Source organism: Pseudophryne corroboree, chromosome 2, assembly GCF_028390025.1.
Source record: "Pseudophryne corroboree isolate aPseCor3 chromosome 2, aPseCor3.hap2, whole genome shotgun sequence".
Classification (NCBI taxonomy): domain Eukaryota; kingdom Metazoa; phylum Chordata; class Amphibia; order Anura; family Myobatrachidae; genus Pseudophryne; species Pseudophryne corroboree.
Window position 1 is genome coordinate 115,054,978 of NC_086445.1, and position 19,002 is coordinate 115,073,979.

Here is a 19,002-nt window from a genome sequence, read left to right on the forward strand (position 1 = left end):
CTCCATTGCAAATCCTTACAGTTATCTCTTCATGTCTGCATTATCCAGTTAATAACATTCTACAGTTCAGCATCAAAGTTTGTTTATATTTGCTATGTTGTCATAACAAGGATAATTCTTCAGTCTCTCAGTTAACTCTCAAAACTCCATTGCAAATCCTTACAGTTATCTCTTCATGTCTGCATTATCCAGTTAATCACATTCTGCAGTTCTGCATCAAAGCTTGTTTATATTTGGACAATCCAACATTTATTCATCAGCTTGTTTTGCATATGTTTCCATGAACATTTCTTTTATTTATTTTTGAGTTTTCTCTTGCATATTATTCCTGCAATACTTCAGTATAATATGATGATTAACAACTTGTCAGTTAACCCTTTACTGAATTATTATTTTGAATAAATATATGAATCGGAACTTTCTTCGTCCTCCCTGCTTTCTTCATAGCCCAGCACCTACACCTGTGGTTGGTTCCGGGTTAACGGATTCACAAAAACACCCGGACCTGACAAAGGCTAGGTGAGACCTATTCTAAATCTAAAAAAATTTTGAACACTTACAAAGGTTCAAATCAAGATGGAGTCACTCAGAGCAGTGATAACGAACCAGGAAGAAGGGGACTATATAGTGTCCCGGGACATCAGGGATGCTTACCTCCATGTCCCAAATTTGCCCTTCTCACTAAGGGTACCTCAGGTTCGTGGTATAGAACTGTCACTGTCAGTTTCAGACGCTGCCGTTTGGATTGTCCACGGCACCCCGGGTCTTTACCAAGGTAATGGCCGAAATGATGATTCTTCTTCGAAGAAAAGGCGTCTTAATTACCCCTTACTTGGACGATCTCCTGATAAGGGCAAAGTCCAGGGAACAGTTGGAGGTCGGAGTAGCACTATCTCGGATACTGCTACAACAGCACGGATGGATTCTAAATATTCCAAAATCGCAGCTGATCCTGACGACACGTCTGCTGTGCCTAGGGATGATTCTGGACACAGTCCAGAAAAAGGTGTTTCTCCCGGAAACCTCCTAAAACCAGGAAAAGTGTCAGTGCATCATTGCACAAGGGTCCTGGTAAAAATGGTGGCTTCCTACGAAGCAATTCCATTCGGCAGATTTCACGCAAGAACTTTTCAGTGGGATCTGCTGGACAAATGGTCCGGATCGCATCTTCAGATGCATCAGCGGATAACCCTATATCCAAGGACAAGGGTGTCTCTCCTGTGGTGGTTACAGAGTGCTCATCTTCTAGAGGGCCGCAGATTCGGCATTCAGGATTGGATGCTGGTGACCACGGAGGCCAGCCCGAGAGGCTGGGGAGCAGTCACACAAGGAAAAAATTTCCAGGGAGTGTGATCAAGTCTGGAGACTTTTCTCCACATAAATATACTGGAGCTAAGGGTAAATTTATAATGCTCTAAGCTTAGCAAGACCTCTGCTTCAAGGTCAGCCGGTATTGATCCAGTGGGAAAAACATCACGGCAGTCGCCCACGTAAACAGACAGGGCGGCACAAGAAGCAGGAGGGCAATGGCAAAAACTGCAAGGACTTTTCGCTGGGCGGAAAATCATGTGATAGCACTGTCAGCAGTGTTTCATTCTGGGAGTGGAAACTGGGAAGCAGACTTCCTCAGCAGGCACGACCTCCACCCGGGAGAGTGGAAACTTCATCGGGAAGTTTTTCCACATGATTGTGAACCGTTGGGAAATACCAAAGGTGGACATGATGGCGTCTCGTCTGAACAAAAAACGGGACAGGTATTGCGCCAGGTCAAGAGACCCTCAGGCAATAGCTGTGGACGTTCTGGTAACACCGTGGGTGTACCAGTCGGTGTATGTGTTCCCTCCTCTGCTTCTCATACCTAAGGTACTGAGAATTATAAGACGTAGAGGAGTAAGAACTATACTCATGGCTCCGGATTGGCCAAGAAGGACTTGGTACCCGGAACTTCAAGAGATGCTCACAGAGGACTTATGGCCTCTGCCGCTAAGAAGGGACTTGCTTCAGCAAGTACCATGTCTGTTCCAAGACTTACCGCAGCTACGTTTGACGGCATGGCGGTGGAACGCCGGATCCTAAGGGAAAAAGGCATTCCGGAAGAGGTCATTCCTACCCTGGTCAAAGCCAGGAAGGAGGTGACCGCACAACATTATCACCACATGTGGCGAAAATATGTTGCGTGGTGTGAGGCCAGGAAGGCCCCACGAAGAAATTTCAACTCGGTCGATTCCTGCATTTCCTGCAAACAGGAGTGTCTATGGGCCTCAAATTGGGGCCCATTAAGGTTCAAATTTCGGCCCTGTCGATTTTCTTCCAGAAAGAATTGGCTTCAGTTCCTGAAGTCCAGAAGTTTGTCAAGGGAGTATTGCATATACAACCCCCTTTTGTGCCTCCAGTGGCACTGTGGGATCTCAACGTAGTTCTGGGATTCCTCAAATCACATTGGTTTAAAACCAGTCAAATCTGTGGATTTGAAGCATCTCACATGAAAAGTGACCATGCTCTTGGCCCTGGCCTGGGCCAGGCGAGTGTCAAATTGGTGGGTTTTTTCTCAAAAAAGCCCATATCTGTTTGTCCATTCGGACAGGGCAGAGCTGCGGACTCGTCCCCAGTTCTCTCCCTAAGGTGGTGTCAGTGTTTCACCTGAACCAGCTTATTGTGGTGCCTTGCGCCTACTAGGGACTTGGAGGACTCCAAGTTGCTGGATGTTGTCAGGGCCCTGAAAGTATAGGTTCCAGGACGGCTGGAGTCAGGAAAACTGACTTGCTGTTATCCTGTATGCACCCAACAAGCTGGGTGCTCTTGCTTCTAAGCAGACTATTGCTAGTTGGATGTGTAATACAATTCAGCTTGCACATTCTGTGGCAGGCCTGCCACAGCCAAAATATGTAAATGCCCATTCCACAAGGAAGGTGGGCTCATCTTGGGCGGCTGCCCGAGGGGTCTCGGCTTTACAACTTTGCCGAGCGGCTATTTAGTCAGGGGCAAACACGTTTGTAAAATCCTACAAATTTGATACCCTGGCTAAGGAGGACCTGGAGTTCTCTCATTCGGTGCTGCAGAGTCATCCGCACTCTCCCGCCCGTTTGGGAGCTTTGGTATAATCCCCATGGTCCTTTCAGGAACCCCAGCATCCACTAGGACGATAGAGAAAATAAGAATTTACTTACCGATAATTCTATTTCTCGGAGTCCGTAGTGGATGCTGGGCGCCCATCCCAAGTGCGGATTATCTGCATTACTTGTACATAGTTACAAAAATCGGGTTATTATTGTTGTGAGCCATCTTTTCAGAGGCTCCGCTGTTATCATACTGTTAACTGGGTTCAGATCACAGGTTGTACAGTGTGATTGGTGTGGCTGGTATGAGTCTTACCCGGGATTCAAAATCCTTCCTTATTGTGTACGCTCGTCCGGGCACAGTATCCTAACTGAGGCTTGGAGGAGGGTCATAGGGGGAGGAGCCAGTGCACACCACCTGATCCTAAAGCTTTACTTTTTGTGCCCTGTCTCCTGCGGAGCCGCTATTCCCCATGGTCCTTTCAGGAACCCCAGCATCCACTACGGACTCCGAGAAATAGAATTATCGGTAAGTAAATTCTTATTTATATGTATCCTGACGAAAATTTTATAAATTGAAACGTTGATCTATCTTCACGGAGTCTGGCCGTTTATTAACCAGTATCTACTAAGCTGTGAGTGCCGCCTGTTATCACCTTCTATTCATCTGTACATGGCTGTGAGGGCACCGGGCGTGTTTCAAGTGTATATTGGAGTGCCGGACATTGCTTATATATATATATATATATATATATATATATATATATATATATATATATATATATATATATATATATATATATATATATATATATATATATATATATATATATATATTCCTTATAGAGAGGGATTCATCCACTCCCAATGGTAAAGGAACAGGCGGCACTCCAAGGGTCTTGTGAAAACAAACTTGTATTCAAAACAAATAAATCAAGTAAATGGCATATTGTAGCCAACGCTTCAGCGACGCGCAGGGCGCTTTTTTCAAGGCAATATGCTGTGAAACACAAACTAAAAATATATATAATTTATTTTTTTATTTCACTTTAGACCTGTATTTTGATTGTTACAGACAATGAGATGACAGATGAAACAGAGAATGGTGATGAGAATAATCACAATACTGATCCACAAGCTCCGCCTCCTCCACCAGCCCTTGACAAACAGCCAGCATGGGATTTAATGCGGGTCCCCCAGCTCTCAGACTTCGGCTTGTCTCGCTACCAGCTGCCTTCAGCATGGGAGCCACAGAGCAATAAGATGCACGTCCGCAGCGCACTGGAAGTAAAGCCTGAGCCGTCCTATAAAGAGATCTGCTCTGTACAGGTAGCCAAGACCCCAAAGTGTGCCCTGACCATGGAGGATGATGACTTCTCACAAATACAGCACTTCGGGATCAGCGACTATAACACAAAGCTGAATGATGACTACACCCTAGCACTTATGAACAAGAAAAAGGGAAGGTAAGTGTTGTCGTTATCTGACGTGATACTAATAGGTAGGGATATTCTATGCATTTACTTTCACATGAGTTATGATTGTGTGCAGAAGGTGTGGCCTGTGTCATCAGTACAGTAAGAGCTTGTTGGTGCCTTTTCTCTTTCATCCATCTGGGGAACGCTACGCTGTTACTTGTGGGTTAGAGTGTGTGGGATGGTAGTTTGGCACAGAACCTATCAAAACTAACTCCTCCCCCCTCTAACCCCTCCCATCTCCAGCCTACTAGCAGATTGCCTCAGTTTTAGTTTTGTGCCTGAGGAGTACAGGCACAGATTTCCTTGTCTGTAGATTCTAGTTAGGTTTGTTTTATTTCTTTAAGGTTTTCAACTATACTTAGTCCCTGTATACAGGTGACAAGTCTAAAAAGAGTGGGGTTAGTCAGTCATGGATTTTACCCACTCTATTTGGCCCTGGGAAGTCACTATACTTTACGTCACTGGGGCTTACTCATTCCGGTCTCAAATCCGAGGAAGCGATTTGTCAGGTAGGACAGCCACATCCTGCAGAGGCAGCGGTGGTCTGTTGCTTTCATTAATGTGTCTTTCTGCTGTGGTGTACACTGGGCTCCACAGGGAGTGTAGAGTAGGATCTTGATCCGAGGCACGAACAGGCTAAAAGCTTTGCCTGTTCCCAGAAAGCATAGCGCTGCCTCCACTATAACCCCGCCTCCGTGCACAGGAGCTCAGTTTTGTAATTGGTGCCATGCAGTGCAGGCATACAACAGGTAGGGCTGCTCCAGCAGCCCTCAGAAGAGCTTTTTTAAGTGAAATCTGAAGACTTCACCTCCCCCAGCGGCGCTGTATACTCCCGCGCCCTGGTTGCCAGGTACTTACAGCGGAGGCTCTGGTCTGCCCCAGTCAGTCACACACCCCGCCACATTTCTCCAGGTTCGCTTGGCCGCACTTTGGGATGAGGTAAGAGGGTCCCTCAGGCGGGATCCGCTGGAAACCGCGATCTGGCGCGGCCGGTGGACACTGTGGTAGTACAGGGACCCCACTAGACCACCAGGGCAAGGACACAGGTCGGTTTTACTAAAAACCGTTTATTACATAGCCTACACTACCCGGTGGTGAAGCCCAGCAAGGGGATAAGTCTTTGACCTGTAGCCCCTCCCCCAGCCCCAGGTGACATTTAGAGTAAATGTTCCCGCCCTGGAGCTGCATATCTTTGTCTCCCTCACTCCCTGTCAGCGTTTGAGCGCCATTAGGACAAGCTGAGCTGATCCTGGGACTGTTTGGGCAAATTCTCCTGGATAAAGCCGCCTGCATGTCAGCGCTGTGCATTTTACAGGATACTTAAGTATTCTACATGTCTGCTGACAGTGTTAGTTAAGAAATAGTGCATTTAGTCAGGGTTATTTAGTGCAAGTACCCTGTGATATACATCCAGTCTTTACTGTGCATTGTTATATCTATTGATTATATAGCTGTACTTAGTATTACTTGGTATTGCTAGTCCAGTGCAGTTTTATTGCATGTCATAATTTCTGCATTGTACATGGGACTCTGTGTCTGTGTGCATATAGCTTCTGCGTGACTTCCATTTCGTGTATCTCACTGAGATTGCTATCCCTATATTCTGTAACCTGAGGGAGCAAAGTGCGTCAGGGTTATTGTTTAATATAGGTGTTTCACAGGATATACTTACTGTGTATTTTTCTCTGTGATTTTCAGTCACCATATACCTCTTGAAGTCTCGGTTTGTGCTCCTACACTGCACAGGGAGTTCTTGTTAAGGTATTAGGCTGCTGATATTGTACTGGGTTGCCCGTGAATTAAGCTTTCAAACATGTCAGCTACAAGGGGTGACGGGGCTGATCCCACATTGCGTGGTGGTGACGCTGCATACATATTAGAGGAAAACATAGCAGCAGAGGGTTCAGGTTCTGGGAGTTCCCTACCCCCAAAGTGGAACTGTAGCAACGGGGGTTCATAACGACCCACCTTGGGCTACTGTCTCCACGTTAAGTACGTTGGTGACTAGACTTGCACCCCCTATGGGACCTCATGTGCTGGTACAACCACTTATGGTCCCTGCGGTTAATCCGCCTTTGGCAGATCAACTGTCCGCTCAGTTACAGCAATTGAACTACTCACTGACTAAACAGACGTCTATCTCTCGCTCGCTTAAGACCAAGGGGTCCTCTAAGCGGGCCGTTACTTCCTCACAATCCACCCACGTCCCAGACAGCTCGTCTGATGAAGGCGTATATATTGACCCCACAGACACTGATCCAGATAATTCTGATGGGGAATCTGTCTCTCTGGTGGATGTTCCTGACTTATTGGAAGCTCATGCTAATTCTTCAAATTACTGATGACCCAGAACCTGTTGTTACCTCCAAGAAACCGGACAGATTTAAACATCAGAAGGTTATTAAACAAGTTTTACCTCATTCTGACCATTTAGTTGAAATACGTCAGGAATCCTGGGAAAATCCAGGAAAGAAATTCACACCTCACAAGAAGATGCTGGCTCGCTATCCTCTCGCTGCGGAGCTAAGTAAAAATTGGGAAACACCCCTGCCAGTAGATTCGCAAGTGACGCGGCTGGTGGTGTCCTCGGTTCTGCCTGTAACTTCCGTCACTTCTCTTAAAGAACCGATGGTAAGCGCGTGGAGGGTTGCTTAAAAGCGATTTACACCCTAGCAGGTGCTGCACATCGGCCCACTATTGCAGCAACATTGGCTGCAGAGGCTGTTGAAGCGTGGGCTCAGGAGGTGGAAGCGGAGCTGCCTTCCAACTTTTCTGATAATGCTTCACAATGTGTCTCGTGTGTTTTTCACAGCATCTCATTACATTAAGGAGGCGGCTTCTGGTGCCGGTATTTTGGCGGCCAAGGCTTCTACTACGTCCATTTTAGCTCGCCAGATTCTCTGGTTACGGTACTGGTCTGTGGATCTGGACTCTAAGAAAACCCTGGAGGTGCTCCCTTTTAAGGGAGACATTCTTTTTGGAGGGGACCTCAACAAGATAGTGGCCGACTTAGCTTCTGCTAAAACAGCGTGTCTACCTAGTAGTGCTCCTTCGGTACCGAAGGCTAAGAGTACTTCCTTTTTGCTCCTTTCGTCCTTCAGGTAAAGCAAAAGGTCAGACGTACCCGAAACAGGCTCGCACTTCCAAAACCGCTAAACTCAAACCTAAATGGGCCTGGGCTGGCCGTCGGCCTGCTTCCAAAATGGACAAGCCTGCTGCATGACTGGGCGGGCCTCCATCTGGGGGATCCCAGGTTGGGGGGTTGACTTCTAGGGTTTACCCAGGAATGGTTGAAGACCACTTCCAATGCCTGGGTACAGGAAGTCGTCACTCGAGGTTACGCCATATCCTTCAAGAATCCTCGTCGTCGTGCCCCCCTCATCGATTTAGCCTAACAGACGTCCCTTCGGAAGGCAAAAACTCTTCATTTGGCGGTACAGTCCCTCCAGGACACGTGAGTGGTTGTACAGGTGCCTCTGTATCGGAGAGGCAAGGGGGGTACTATTCACCGCTATTCCTAGTCCCGAAACCGAATGAGTCCTCTCGGCCCATTCTCAACCTAAAGTCCTTGAACAAATTTGTGAGAGTCTCCAAGTTTCATATGGAAACCCTTCGCTCTATTGTTCTGGCTTTGGAACCAGGGGATTATATGGTCTCCCTGGACATACAGGATGCTTACCTGCATATTCCTATTGCAATGTCGCATCAGCAATATCTGAGGTTTGCTGTGGGCAACCTCCATTACCAATTTCGGGCGTTACCTTTTGGCTTGACCACGGCCCTGCGAGTCTTCACCCAGGTCATGGCCGTAATGACGGCTGTGCTCCGCCGTCAAGGGGTCAGGATCCTCCCGTATCTGGACGACTTGTTGATCCTGGCGAATTCCCCAGGAATTACCGTACGCCATCTGGATCTAACCCTCCAGTTTCTGCATGCCCACAGGTGGCTCATCAACTGAAAGAAATCTTCCCTGGTCCCTGCGCAGAGCATGGTGCACTTTAGACACTCACAACCAGCGTTTTTTCTTGTCTCAGGAGAAGGTCCTGAAACTTCAGGACAGGATTCGATGCTTCCCATCTCTTCCGCAAGTGTCGATACATTCGGCGATGCAAGTGCTAGGTCTCATGGTGTCTGCCTTCGACATGGTGGAGTATGCTCAATTCCATTCCCGCCCTCTAAAGAAATTGATTCTTGCCAAGTGGGACGGCCTGCCTCACCGGATCAGTTCTCGCATGATCTCCTTGTCTCCGGAGGTCCGTCTGTCACTGAGCTAGTGGCTTCAGGACCAACGATTGAGCAGGGGTGTCCCTTCTGGATCTCCAACTGGGTTCTTCTGACAACAGATGCCAGTCTGAGAGGTCGCGGCACGGTATTGGAGCAACACTCCCTTCAGGGTCGGTGGACCAAGGAGGAGTCTCTCCTCTCGATAAACATTCTGGAACTGCAGGCGGTGTTCAATGCTCTGAACTTGGCCCAGCATTTAATACAGAACAGACCTGTTCGAATACAGTCGGACAACGCCACCACGGTGGCATACATAAATCATCAATGCGGCACTCGAAGCTGCAAGGCAATGAGGGAAGTATCCAGAATTCTTCAGTGGGCGGAACGCCATCTGCCAGCCATATCGGCAGTGTTCATCCTGGGAGTCCTAAACTGGGAAGCGAATTTCCTCAGTCGTCAGGACATACACGCCGGTGGGTGGAGCCTCCATCCAGAAGTATTTCAACTCCTAGTAGACAAGTGGGGCCTCCCAGATGTGGACCTGATGGCGTCTCGACACAATCACAAGGTTCCGGTCTTCGGAGCAAGGACAAGGGATCCTCAAGCAGCGTTCGTGGACGCTCTGGCAATTCCATGGAACTTTTGGCTGCCGTACGTGTTCCCTCCGGTGTCACTCCTGCCCAGAGTAATAAGGAAGTTCAAGCAAGAAGGAGGAATCCTACTTCTGATCGCTCCAGCGTGGTCCAGACGGCATTGGTTCTCAGACCTCCAACGTCTCTAGTTGGAGCGTCGTCTTCTGCTTCCACAACGACCAGACCTCCTCGTTCAGGGCCCTTATGTTTACCAGGGTTTGGCCCGTACTAAGGGCCAATGGTTTTTCTGAGGCGGTCATTCAGACTATGTTGAAGGCCCGTAAGCCGGCTTATGCTCTGATTTACCATAGGGTCTGGAATTCTTACTTTGCTTGGTGCGCATCTAATAATCATGACGTTTAGAACGGCCAAACTTTTGGCCTTTCTGCAATAGGGCCTGGACTTAGGCCTTCGTCTGGCCTCCATCAAGGTTCATATTTCTGCCTTGACGGTTTGGTTGCAGAGAAAAATTGCCACTCTGCTTGATGTTCATATGTTCACTCGGGGGGGGTTGATGTTTCTACTGGCTATTGCCTCTGCTAGACGGTTGTCGGATTTGGGTGCCTTGTCTTGTAGGTCCCCCTATCTGATTTTTCACCGTGACCGGGTGGTTCTTAGAACACGTCCCGGGTAACTACCTAAGGTGGTGTCTTCTTTCCACCTTAATCGGGAGATTGTGGTTCCGGCCTTTGTCTCTCTTGAATTGTCTTCCAAAGAGCGGTCTTTGGATGTGGTACGGGCTCTCCGTATCTTTGTGATTAGGACAGCTTCTCTCAGGAGATCTGATTCTCTTTGTACGGTTTTTGGTTTTCACAAACGTGGCTGGCCTGCTCACAAGCAGACCCTGGCCAAATGGATTAGAATGGTGATTGCACATGCTTATGTACAGGCTGGCCTTCCAGCTCCTGCTACCATCAAGGCCCATTTTACTCGGTCGGTTGGACCTTCTTGGGTGGCCCGCCATGGTGCGATCCTTGAACAATTGTGCAAGGCAGCTACGTGGTCCTCAGTGAACACGTTCATAAGGTTCTATGCCTTTGATACATCCGCCTCCCAGGATTCTTCCTTTGGACGCCGGGTTCTTGTGCCTGCTACAGTGCGTCCCCTCCCATGAGGAACTACTTTAGGACATTCCCGATGTTATTCCCTGTGGAGCCCAGTGTACCCTGCAGCAGAAAGCGAGATTTATGGTAAGAACTTACCTTTTTTAAAATTTTTCTGCGAGGTAGACTGGGTTCCACAGGGCGCCCACCCTGACGCACTTAGCTTCTTTGGGTTTTTATTGCATTAGCCACTGACACCTTCTCCTGTCGTGAGAATGTGGTGTATGTGGCTACTGGCGGTTGTCGTCTCTTTTTGCCTGCTACTACATTGGGCTGGTTAACAAAACTGAGCTCCTGTGCACTGAGGCAGGGTTATAGAGGAGGCGGCGCTATGCTTTCTGGGAACAGTCAAAGCTTTTAGCCTGTTGGTGCCTCGGATCAAGATCCTGCTCTACACCCCGATGTTATTCCCTGTGGAGCCCAGTGTACCTCACAGAAAGAGATTTAACGGTAAGTTCTTACCATAAATCTCTGCACACGGTACACTGACCTGGGGAATCCAGCGTGTCACCCTGTATATTACAGGTGGAGAGCAACAAAATAGCAAGTATAGCTAGCTCTGCTGTTCAGTTGTTGTGGAGTTAGTTGACTTTAGGTTATTTTATTACTCACACTGTGATTTTTACAAGTGGGGTACACAACATTACAGCATCAGTAGAGACATCTCTCTAGGTTTAACCCTCTATAGAACCACTGTCCTTTTCTTTGTTATTTGCTTATTGTTTACTTAATAGGCCACTGATAGAGCTTAGCAATGGTCAATAAACCGGATAAATCTACTAGAGGGGAAACAGGCTCTGCTGTGTAATTTGCCTGTTCTCAGTGTGGTTCAAAGCTTTCAAAGGGTAGGACGGATCCGGGTTCGCTCTGCACTGCATGCTCCGTGACGCCTACCGTAGAGCAGCCTAGTGTGTCGACGGATCAGTCCATCCCTCTCTGGGCCAGGAACATGGCCGATGCTATTGCTGATTTGCGTCAATTCCAGTCAAGTACTGACTCCGGTCAATCTGCTATGGAGCCACCATGGGCAAGAAATATGGGTAAAAGTATTGCAGACTTAGCACGGCCTATTAACAAGATTGTGACTGTTTCAAGCTCGGCGGCCAATAAACGACAATATCCGCTGCCCGCTATCACCTTCCCAGGAGAGGAGTTAGATCTGGTGTCCGCTCCTCTCGAGGAAGGTGAACTGGATTCTGAGTGGGAGGATGCTTCCGCCTGGGAAGAAGAGGAATGGTCTACATGCTCAGGTGTCAGATTATTGATTGAGGCCATCCGTCAGACTCTTAATCTTCAAGATACGGCGGAGGTGGAGACTTTCAGTCTTCTTCAAATGTCAGAAAAGACAAGTAACGGTCTTTCTGTCTTACACACATTTTGCAGACATTTTGAAAGAACCTTGGCTTAAGCCGGATTCACGCTTTCAGGCTCCTAAAAAATAAAGATTTTTGTATCCTTTTGTAGAGGAAGACACAAAGTTCTGGGAAACTGCTCCGAAATTGGATGCTCCTATTTCTCATTTGGCAAAGGCTACCGTAATCCCTTTGGTACAATCAGTGACGTTAAAGGATCCAACGGATCGGAAGATTGAGGCGATTCTTAAATCAATTTTTGCCTTATCGGGTATTTCTCTGCGTCCAATACTTGCTGGTGCCTGGGTCCTTAAGGCTGTTGATGACTGGTTAGCCCAGGTGGTATCTGGCATGCATTCTGATGACCCATCAGAGGCTATTCAGCTAGCTGAACAGATCTCTGAGGCTCTCGCTTATGTTGGTGAGGCCTTACTGGACTCTGCCTCGTTACAGTTGTTGGTATCTGCTCTAGCGGTTACAGCAAGGCGTTCACTATGGCTTCGTGTTTGGAACGCTGACTGATTCAAAACAGACATTGACAGCTGTTCCATTTCTTTTTGGTTCCGAACTTAAGATGATTATCTCTGGTACTATGGGTGGTAAGAGCCTGTTTCTTCCAGTTGCTTCTCAGAAGTCAAGAGCAACTAGATTTCGGTCCTTTCGTACTCAAAGTAGGGGCGGTTTCCAGACCTTTCGAGCCTTTTCAAGATTTCCACACAGAGGCGCATACCGTGGTAGGGGTGCGCAGACACCTCGCAGAGCGGCAGACAAGCCTGCCGCATGACGCGGCGACGTCGCCGGAGGGATTCTTGGTGGTGGGAGCACGGTTACTGCGGATCAGAGAGGTGTGGCTCCTGTCGCATCCGGATCGGTGGGTGACTGGGGTCATAACCCGAGGTTACATTTTGGATCTCGAGGAACCTGTTCCAGACCGCTTTTTCATCACTCCTCTCCCAAGCTATCCCTCCAGATGACCAGCAATAATTCAGGCTACTTCCACGCTTCTGAGCCAGGGAGGTATTCTTTCAGTTCCCAGACCTCAACGCGGTCGAGGGTTTTACTCGAGTCTTTTTCTCCTAAACAAACCGGATGGTTCATTTCGACCCATTTTAAATCTAAAATGTCTGAATCCGTGTCTTTCTGTCCAGAAATTCAAAATCGTTCGATCATCGCGGCCATGGAACCGGAGGAGTATTTGTCATCTATCGAAATAAAGGACGCCTAACTCAGTGTTCCAATTTGGTCGGGTCATCAACGTCTGTTAAGGGTCGCACAAATGCCTTGGCATTTCCAATTTCAGGCTCTTCCTTTCGGTCTCTCCACAGCCCCTCGAGTATTTACAAAAATATTGGGTCACGTGGTGGTGATCCACAGATGTCAAGGGGTCAACATTACTCCTTACCTGGACGATTTATTGCTAAAAGCTCCGTCACCGGAACTTCTTCAACAACACCTACAACACAACACGACCACTCTGCAATCCTTCGGTTGGATTGTGAATTTCCGGAAATCTTTCCTGATCCCCTCTCAGGAGATAGTGGTTGGTTTTGTTTTGTTTTTTTGGGTTTTTTTTCTATGTCTACTGTCTGCACAAGAAATCAGGAGGTTTTCTACCTCAGGACAAACTTCAGGATCTCTGGTCCAGAATTCGCTCCCTGTTACAATTACCAAGGGTCTCGGTTCTCAGATGTATGCAGGTGTTGGGCAAGATGGTGGCGACTTTTGAAGCAGTACCATATCCCAGATTCCATGCTCTGGCCCTTCAGGCTCAGATTCCGGGCTCTTGGAATCAGACGGGTCCACATCTGGACTTGCAATTGTGCCGGCTGTCTGCTCAGACTCGACAGTCGCTACTTTGGCTTCACAGTACCAATCTAACTAAGGGGGCGCCGTTCACTGTTTGGTTTTGGATGATGGTCAACACGGACGCCAGCCTCATCGGTTGGGGAGCGGTGTTTCAATCTCAGCATTTCTAGGGACTCTGCGACTCTTGACCGTTCCAGTTACCGATCAACATTCTAGAGTTACATAGTAACATAGTATCTAAGGTTGAAAAAAGACAATTGTCCATCGAGTTCAACCTATTTGTGGTCTCCTATCACGATTATTTTGTATAAAATTTTGACTGAAGTTGATGACTGCCGTTATGTTTTACCCCTCTTTTTTTTTTTTTATAATAACCGTAGTGCGTGACTATTCCCCGTAACCCTGGATATCCTTATCCATTAGGAATTTATCTAACCCATTCTTAAAGGTGTTGACTGAGTTGGCCATTACAACTCCCTCAGGCAGGGAATTCCAAACACGTATCGTCCTTACCGTAAAAAAGCCTTTACGCAGTATTGCACGGAATCTCCTCTAACCTGAGCGAGTGTCCACGAGTTCTCTGTGTTGATCTAACCAAAAACAGGTCCTGTGCAAGATCTGTATATTGTCCCCTTATATATTTGTAAATGTTGATCATGCCCCCTCTTAATCTCCTCTTTTCCAGTGTAAACATGCCTAGTCTTGCAAGACTTTCCTAGTATTCCAGCGTCTCCATACCCTTAATTAGTTTGGTCGCCCGCCTCTGAACCTTTTCTAGCTCCAGGATATCCTTTTTGTTGTAAGGTGCCCAGAATTGTACACAGTATTCAAGGTGTGGCCTCACAAGTGATTTATATAACGGGAGTATAATACTCTCATCCCTAGCATCAATTCCCCGTTTTATGCATGCTAATATCTTATTAGCCTTCTTTGCTGCAGTCCTACTTAAGGTACTACTGCTTAGTTTGCTATCTATGAGGACACCTAAGTCCTTTTCCAGTACAGAATCCCCTAATTTTACCCCATTTAGTAGGTAGGTGTTATTTTTGTTCTTGTTACCACAGTGCATTACCTTACACTTGTCTGTATTAAAGCGCATTCTCCATTTCGCTGCCCAAGCTTCTAATTTAACTAAGTCGTTCTGAAGCGACTCGGCATCCCCCTCCACATTTATAACTTTACACAATTTGGTATCATCTGCAAAAATTGACACCATGCTCTCTAGACCTTCTGTTAGGTCGTTAATGAAAATATTGAACAATAGCGGTCCTAATACTGAGCCTTGCGGCACACCACTTAGCACTTCAGTCCAATTTGAAAAAGATCCATTAACCACAACGCACTGCTCCCTATTATCTAACCAGTTTTTGACCCAAGTGCATATGGTGCTTCCTAGCCCTGTTTCTTGCAGCTTGTAGATGAGTCTCATGTGGTACAGTGTCGAATGCTTTGGCAAAATCTAAAAAGATTACATCCACCTCTTTACCCTGATCTAGGTTTGCGCTTACTGTTTCATAAAAGCCAAGTAAGTTGGTTTGACAGGATCTGTCCTTCATAAACCCATGTTGATTCCTTTTAATGACCTTATTGACTTCAAGGAACTTCTGAATACTATCTCTTAGAATACCTTCCAATACTTTCCCCACTATAGATGTAAGACTAACTGGTCTATATGTACCTGGTTCAGCTTTATTTCCCTTTTTGAATATAGGCACTACTTCCGCTATACGCCAGTCTTTGGGAACCATACCTGATATTACTGAATCCTTAAAGATCAAAAATAGCGGTTTTGCCAGTTCAGAGTGAAGCTCCATTAGAACCCTTGGGTGAATACCATCGGGACCTGGTGACTTATTAATCTTTAAATGTTTTAATTGGTCACAGACTACTTCCTCGCTTAAATAAGTACCTATCAGTGGGATATTCTCATTATTGAGATTGTGTTAGTCCCTGAATTGGGTCCTCTCTAGTAAATACTGTTGAAAAAAACTCATTTAGTGTGTCCGCTATGTCATTATCATTTTTGCTTAAGACTCCCCACTTGTCTTTTAAAGGGCCTATACTCTCCTTCTTTAATCTCTTGCTATTAATGTATTTAAAGAATTTTTGGGGATTCGCTTTGCTTTCCTTTGCTACTAGTTTTTCAGTTTCTACTTTAGCCGCTCTTATTTCCTTTTTGCATATTTTATTACATTCCTTATAGTGCTGAAATGACTCTGCTTCCCCGTCAGATTTGTATTTTTTAAATGCTCGCCTTTTCTTGCCCATAAGTTCCTTTATCTTTCTGTTAAGCCACATCGGTTTATGATTTTTTTGCTGCTTGTAGGAATACATTTGAGAGTATTTTTAGCTAGCAGGAATTTTAGTACCTCCCATTTCTCCGTAGTATTTTTTCCTAAAAACAAACCTTGCCATTCAATATCCCTGAAAAATACCCTCATCTTTTCAAAATTCGCTTTGCTAAAGTTTAGAGTCCTAGTTGAGCCAGTATAGGGCTGTTTATGAAAACTGATATTGAATGTGACCATATTGTGGTCGCTGTTTCCTATGGGTTCCCCTACTATAATACCTGATACCAAATCCCCATTGTTTGTTAATACCAGGTCTAAGATTGCATTGTACCTAGTTGGTTCCTCAATTAGTTGAACTAAGTAGTTATCATTAAGTGTGTTTAAAAAACATATTGCCCCTAGCAGTATCCTATGAATCGTTTTTCCAGTTTATCTCTGGATAGTTAAAATCTCCCATCACGAAGTATGTCTCCTACTCCTGCTGCTCTTTCAATTTGCTTTAGTAACAATTCCTCATCAGATACATTGATACCAGGCGGTCTATAGCATACACCCAATACTAACTTTTTTATTCCTTTTTCCCCGCATGCAATTTCTACCCATAATGTCTCAACAGTGTCTACAGTCCCCTCCTGAATATCTTCCCGTATATCAGGTTTTAAATACGGCTTTACGTAAAGACACACCCCTCCACCCTGTTTATTTAGTCTGTCTCTCCTAAACAGTGTATAGCCCTCTAGATTGACTGTTCAGTCATGAGATTCGTCCCACCAAGTTTCAGTAATGCCTATAATATCATACTGTTTGCTTGCTGCAAGTATTTCTAGTTCGCCCTTTTTACCAGTAATGTAAAGCTTACTGGTAAAAGCTTTTACATACATACAACTAAGTTTAGTATTTTCCCGTGCGTTAGGGACATCTTTCACCTTATGTAGCAATGATGACCTGTAATCGTCATTGGTTAGTGCTTTGGTAAAATCTCTTTTAGTACCCATGTTAGTAACCTTACCGCCTGCTGAGAGCAATTCGGTATGCTCTAGTTCCAAGTACAAGCCATCGTCAGGGGTCATCCGGTACGCATTCAATCAGACAACGCCACGGCAGTGGCTTACATAAACAAACAAGGAACTCGCAGTTGGAGAGCCATGAAGGAGGTCACACATATTCTCCAGTGGGCGGTAAAGTGGAATCTGACCATCTCCGCAGTTCACATTCCAGGTGTGGATAACTGGGAAGCAGATTTCTTAAGCTGTCACATGATACATCCGGGAGAATGGGAACTTCATCAAGAAGTCTTTTTGACCCTGCTGTCTCAGTGGGGAACACCCGACATCGACCTCATGGCAATCCCGCCTCAACCGAAAGTTGCCTCGGTACGGCTCTCGCACTCAGGATCCTCAAGCAACGCTAATCGATGCCTTGACAGCTCCATGGCAATTTCGTCTGGGATATGTGTTTCTACCATTTCCCTTGATACCGCGCCTCCTTCAACGCATCCGCAGAGAAGGTCTCCCAGTCATTCTTGTAGCACTGGACTGGCCTCGTCAGTGGTACACTCTTCTTCGCAGCATGGTGGTCGGGGAACCGTTCCGCCTGCCTCTACAACCCGACCTCCTTCTACAAGGTCCTTGTCGCCACCACGATTTAAATCGTCTGGCTTTGACGGCTTGGTTCTTGAATCCAGCATTTTAAGAGCTAAAGGGTTATCTCGACCAATGGTGAAAACTATGCTTCAGGCTAGGAAACCGGTCACTTCTCGTATTTACAGTATGGCGTATTTACATTGCTTGGTGTGAAAAGCGTGGGTGGTCACCGCACCTCTTTCGTTTACCTAGTCTGTTGTCTTTTCTCCAGGATGATCTGACTAAAGGACTTTGTATGTCTTCCCTTAAGGGACAAGTTTCAGCACTGTCTGTACTTTCCGGAGGTTCAGACTTTCATTCAGGGTGTAATCAGGATTCAACCTCCTTTTGTACCTCCAGTTCCACCGTGGGATTTAAATCTGGTTCTTCAGGCTCTCCAGAAACCTCCGTTTGAACCATTGAATTCTGTTGAATTACGCTTTCTTACTCTGAAAGTCGTTTTTCTCTTGGCCATTGCTTCGCTAGACGTGTTTCAGAGTTAGCGGCGCTTCCTTGCAGACCACCTTTGTTGGTTTTTCACGACAATCGAGTGGTCTTACGTACAAAACCTTCCTTCTTGCCTAAGGTTGTGTCGGCTTTCCATATGAATCAGGACATAGTACTTCCAGCGTTTGTTCCAGAGTCTTCTGGAAAGGATTGCCATTTAGCGTTATTGGATGTTAGAGCCTTATGCATTTATTTGTCCCGTACAGAATCTATTTGTCATACGGATACTTTGTTGGTTTTGTTTGATGCGCCCAAGCGTGGCTGGCCGGCCTCTAAGAACACGGTGGCACGCTGGGTTACTTCTGCTATTCGGCAGGCTTATGTTTCTCCGGCGTTACCTGTTCCTGATTCTTTGAGGGCTCATTCGACTAGAGCTGTTGGAGCCTCTTGGGCTGTGCACGGTGGTGTGTCTATCGAGCTGTTATGTAGAGCGGCGACAAGGTTGTCTGTGCATACCTTCACAAAGTTCTACCGTTTTCATACTTTTGGTGTGGAGGCTGCCTCTGTTGGGCGTCAGATTTTGCAGACTGCTATGCCGTCTGTCTCCCTCCTCTAATTAGCTTGCTTTGGGAGATCCCACAAGTAACAGTGCAGCGTCCCCCAGATGGATGAAAGAGAAATAGGGATTTTTGTTACTTACCGTAAAATCTCTTTCTCTGATTCCATCTGGGGGACGCTGCGATCCCTCCCGTATTTTTGTCTGGTTTATTGGTTCTGTTCTGTTCTATCTCTTCCGGCTTTGCTAAACGTTAACTGAGGTAAACTGCTACTAGGCTGGAGATGGGAGGGGTTAGAGGGGGGAGGAGTTAGTTTTGATAGGTTCTGTGCCAAACTCCCATCCCACACACTCTAACCCACAAGTAACAACGCAGCATCCCCCAGATGGAATCCAAGAGAGAGATTTTACGGTAAGTAACAAAAATCCCTATTT

The 19,002-nt window shown here is 46.4% G+C and overlaps 1 protein-coding gene across 1 annotated transcript in view; it reads left to right on the top strand.

Moving 5' to 3' along the window:
- SKA3 (spindle and kinetochore associated complex subunit 3) overlaps positions 1-19,002 on the top strand; it is a 186,890-nt gene that overhangs the window by 56,907 nt on the left and 110,981 nt on the right. Inside the window, exon 5 of the mRNA XM_063951626.1 lies at positions 4,132-4,522. Coding sequence (XP_063807696.1) covers positions 4,132-4,522 — 391 coding nt within the window. The remainder of the gene's footprint in view (positions 1-4,131; positions 4,523-19,002) is intronic.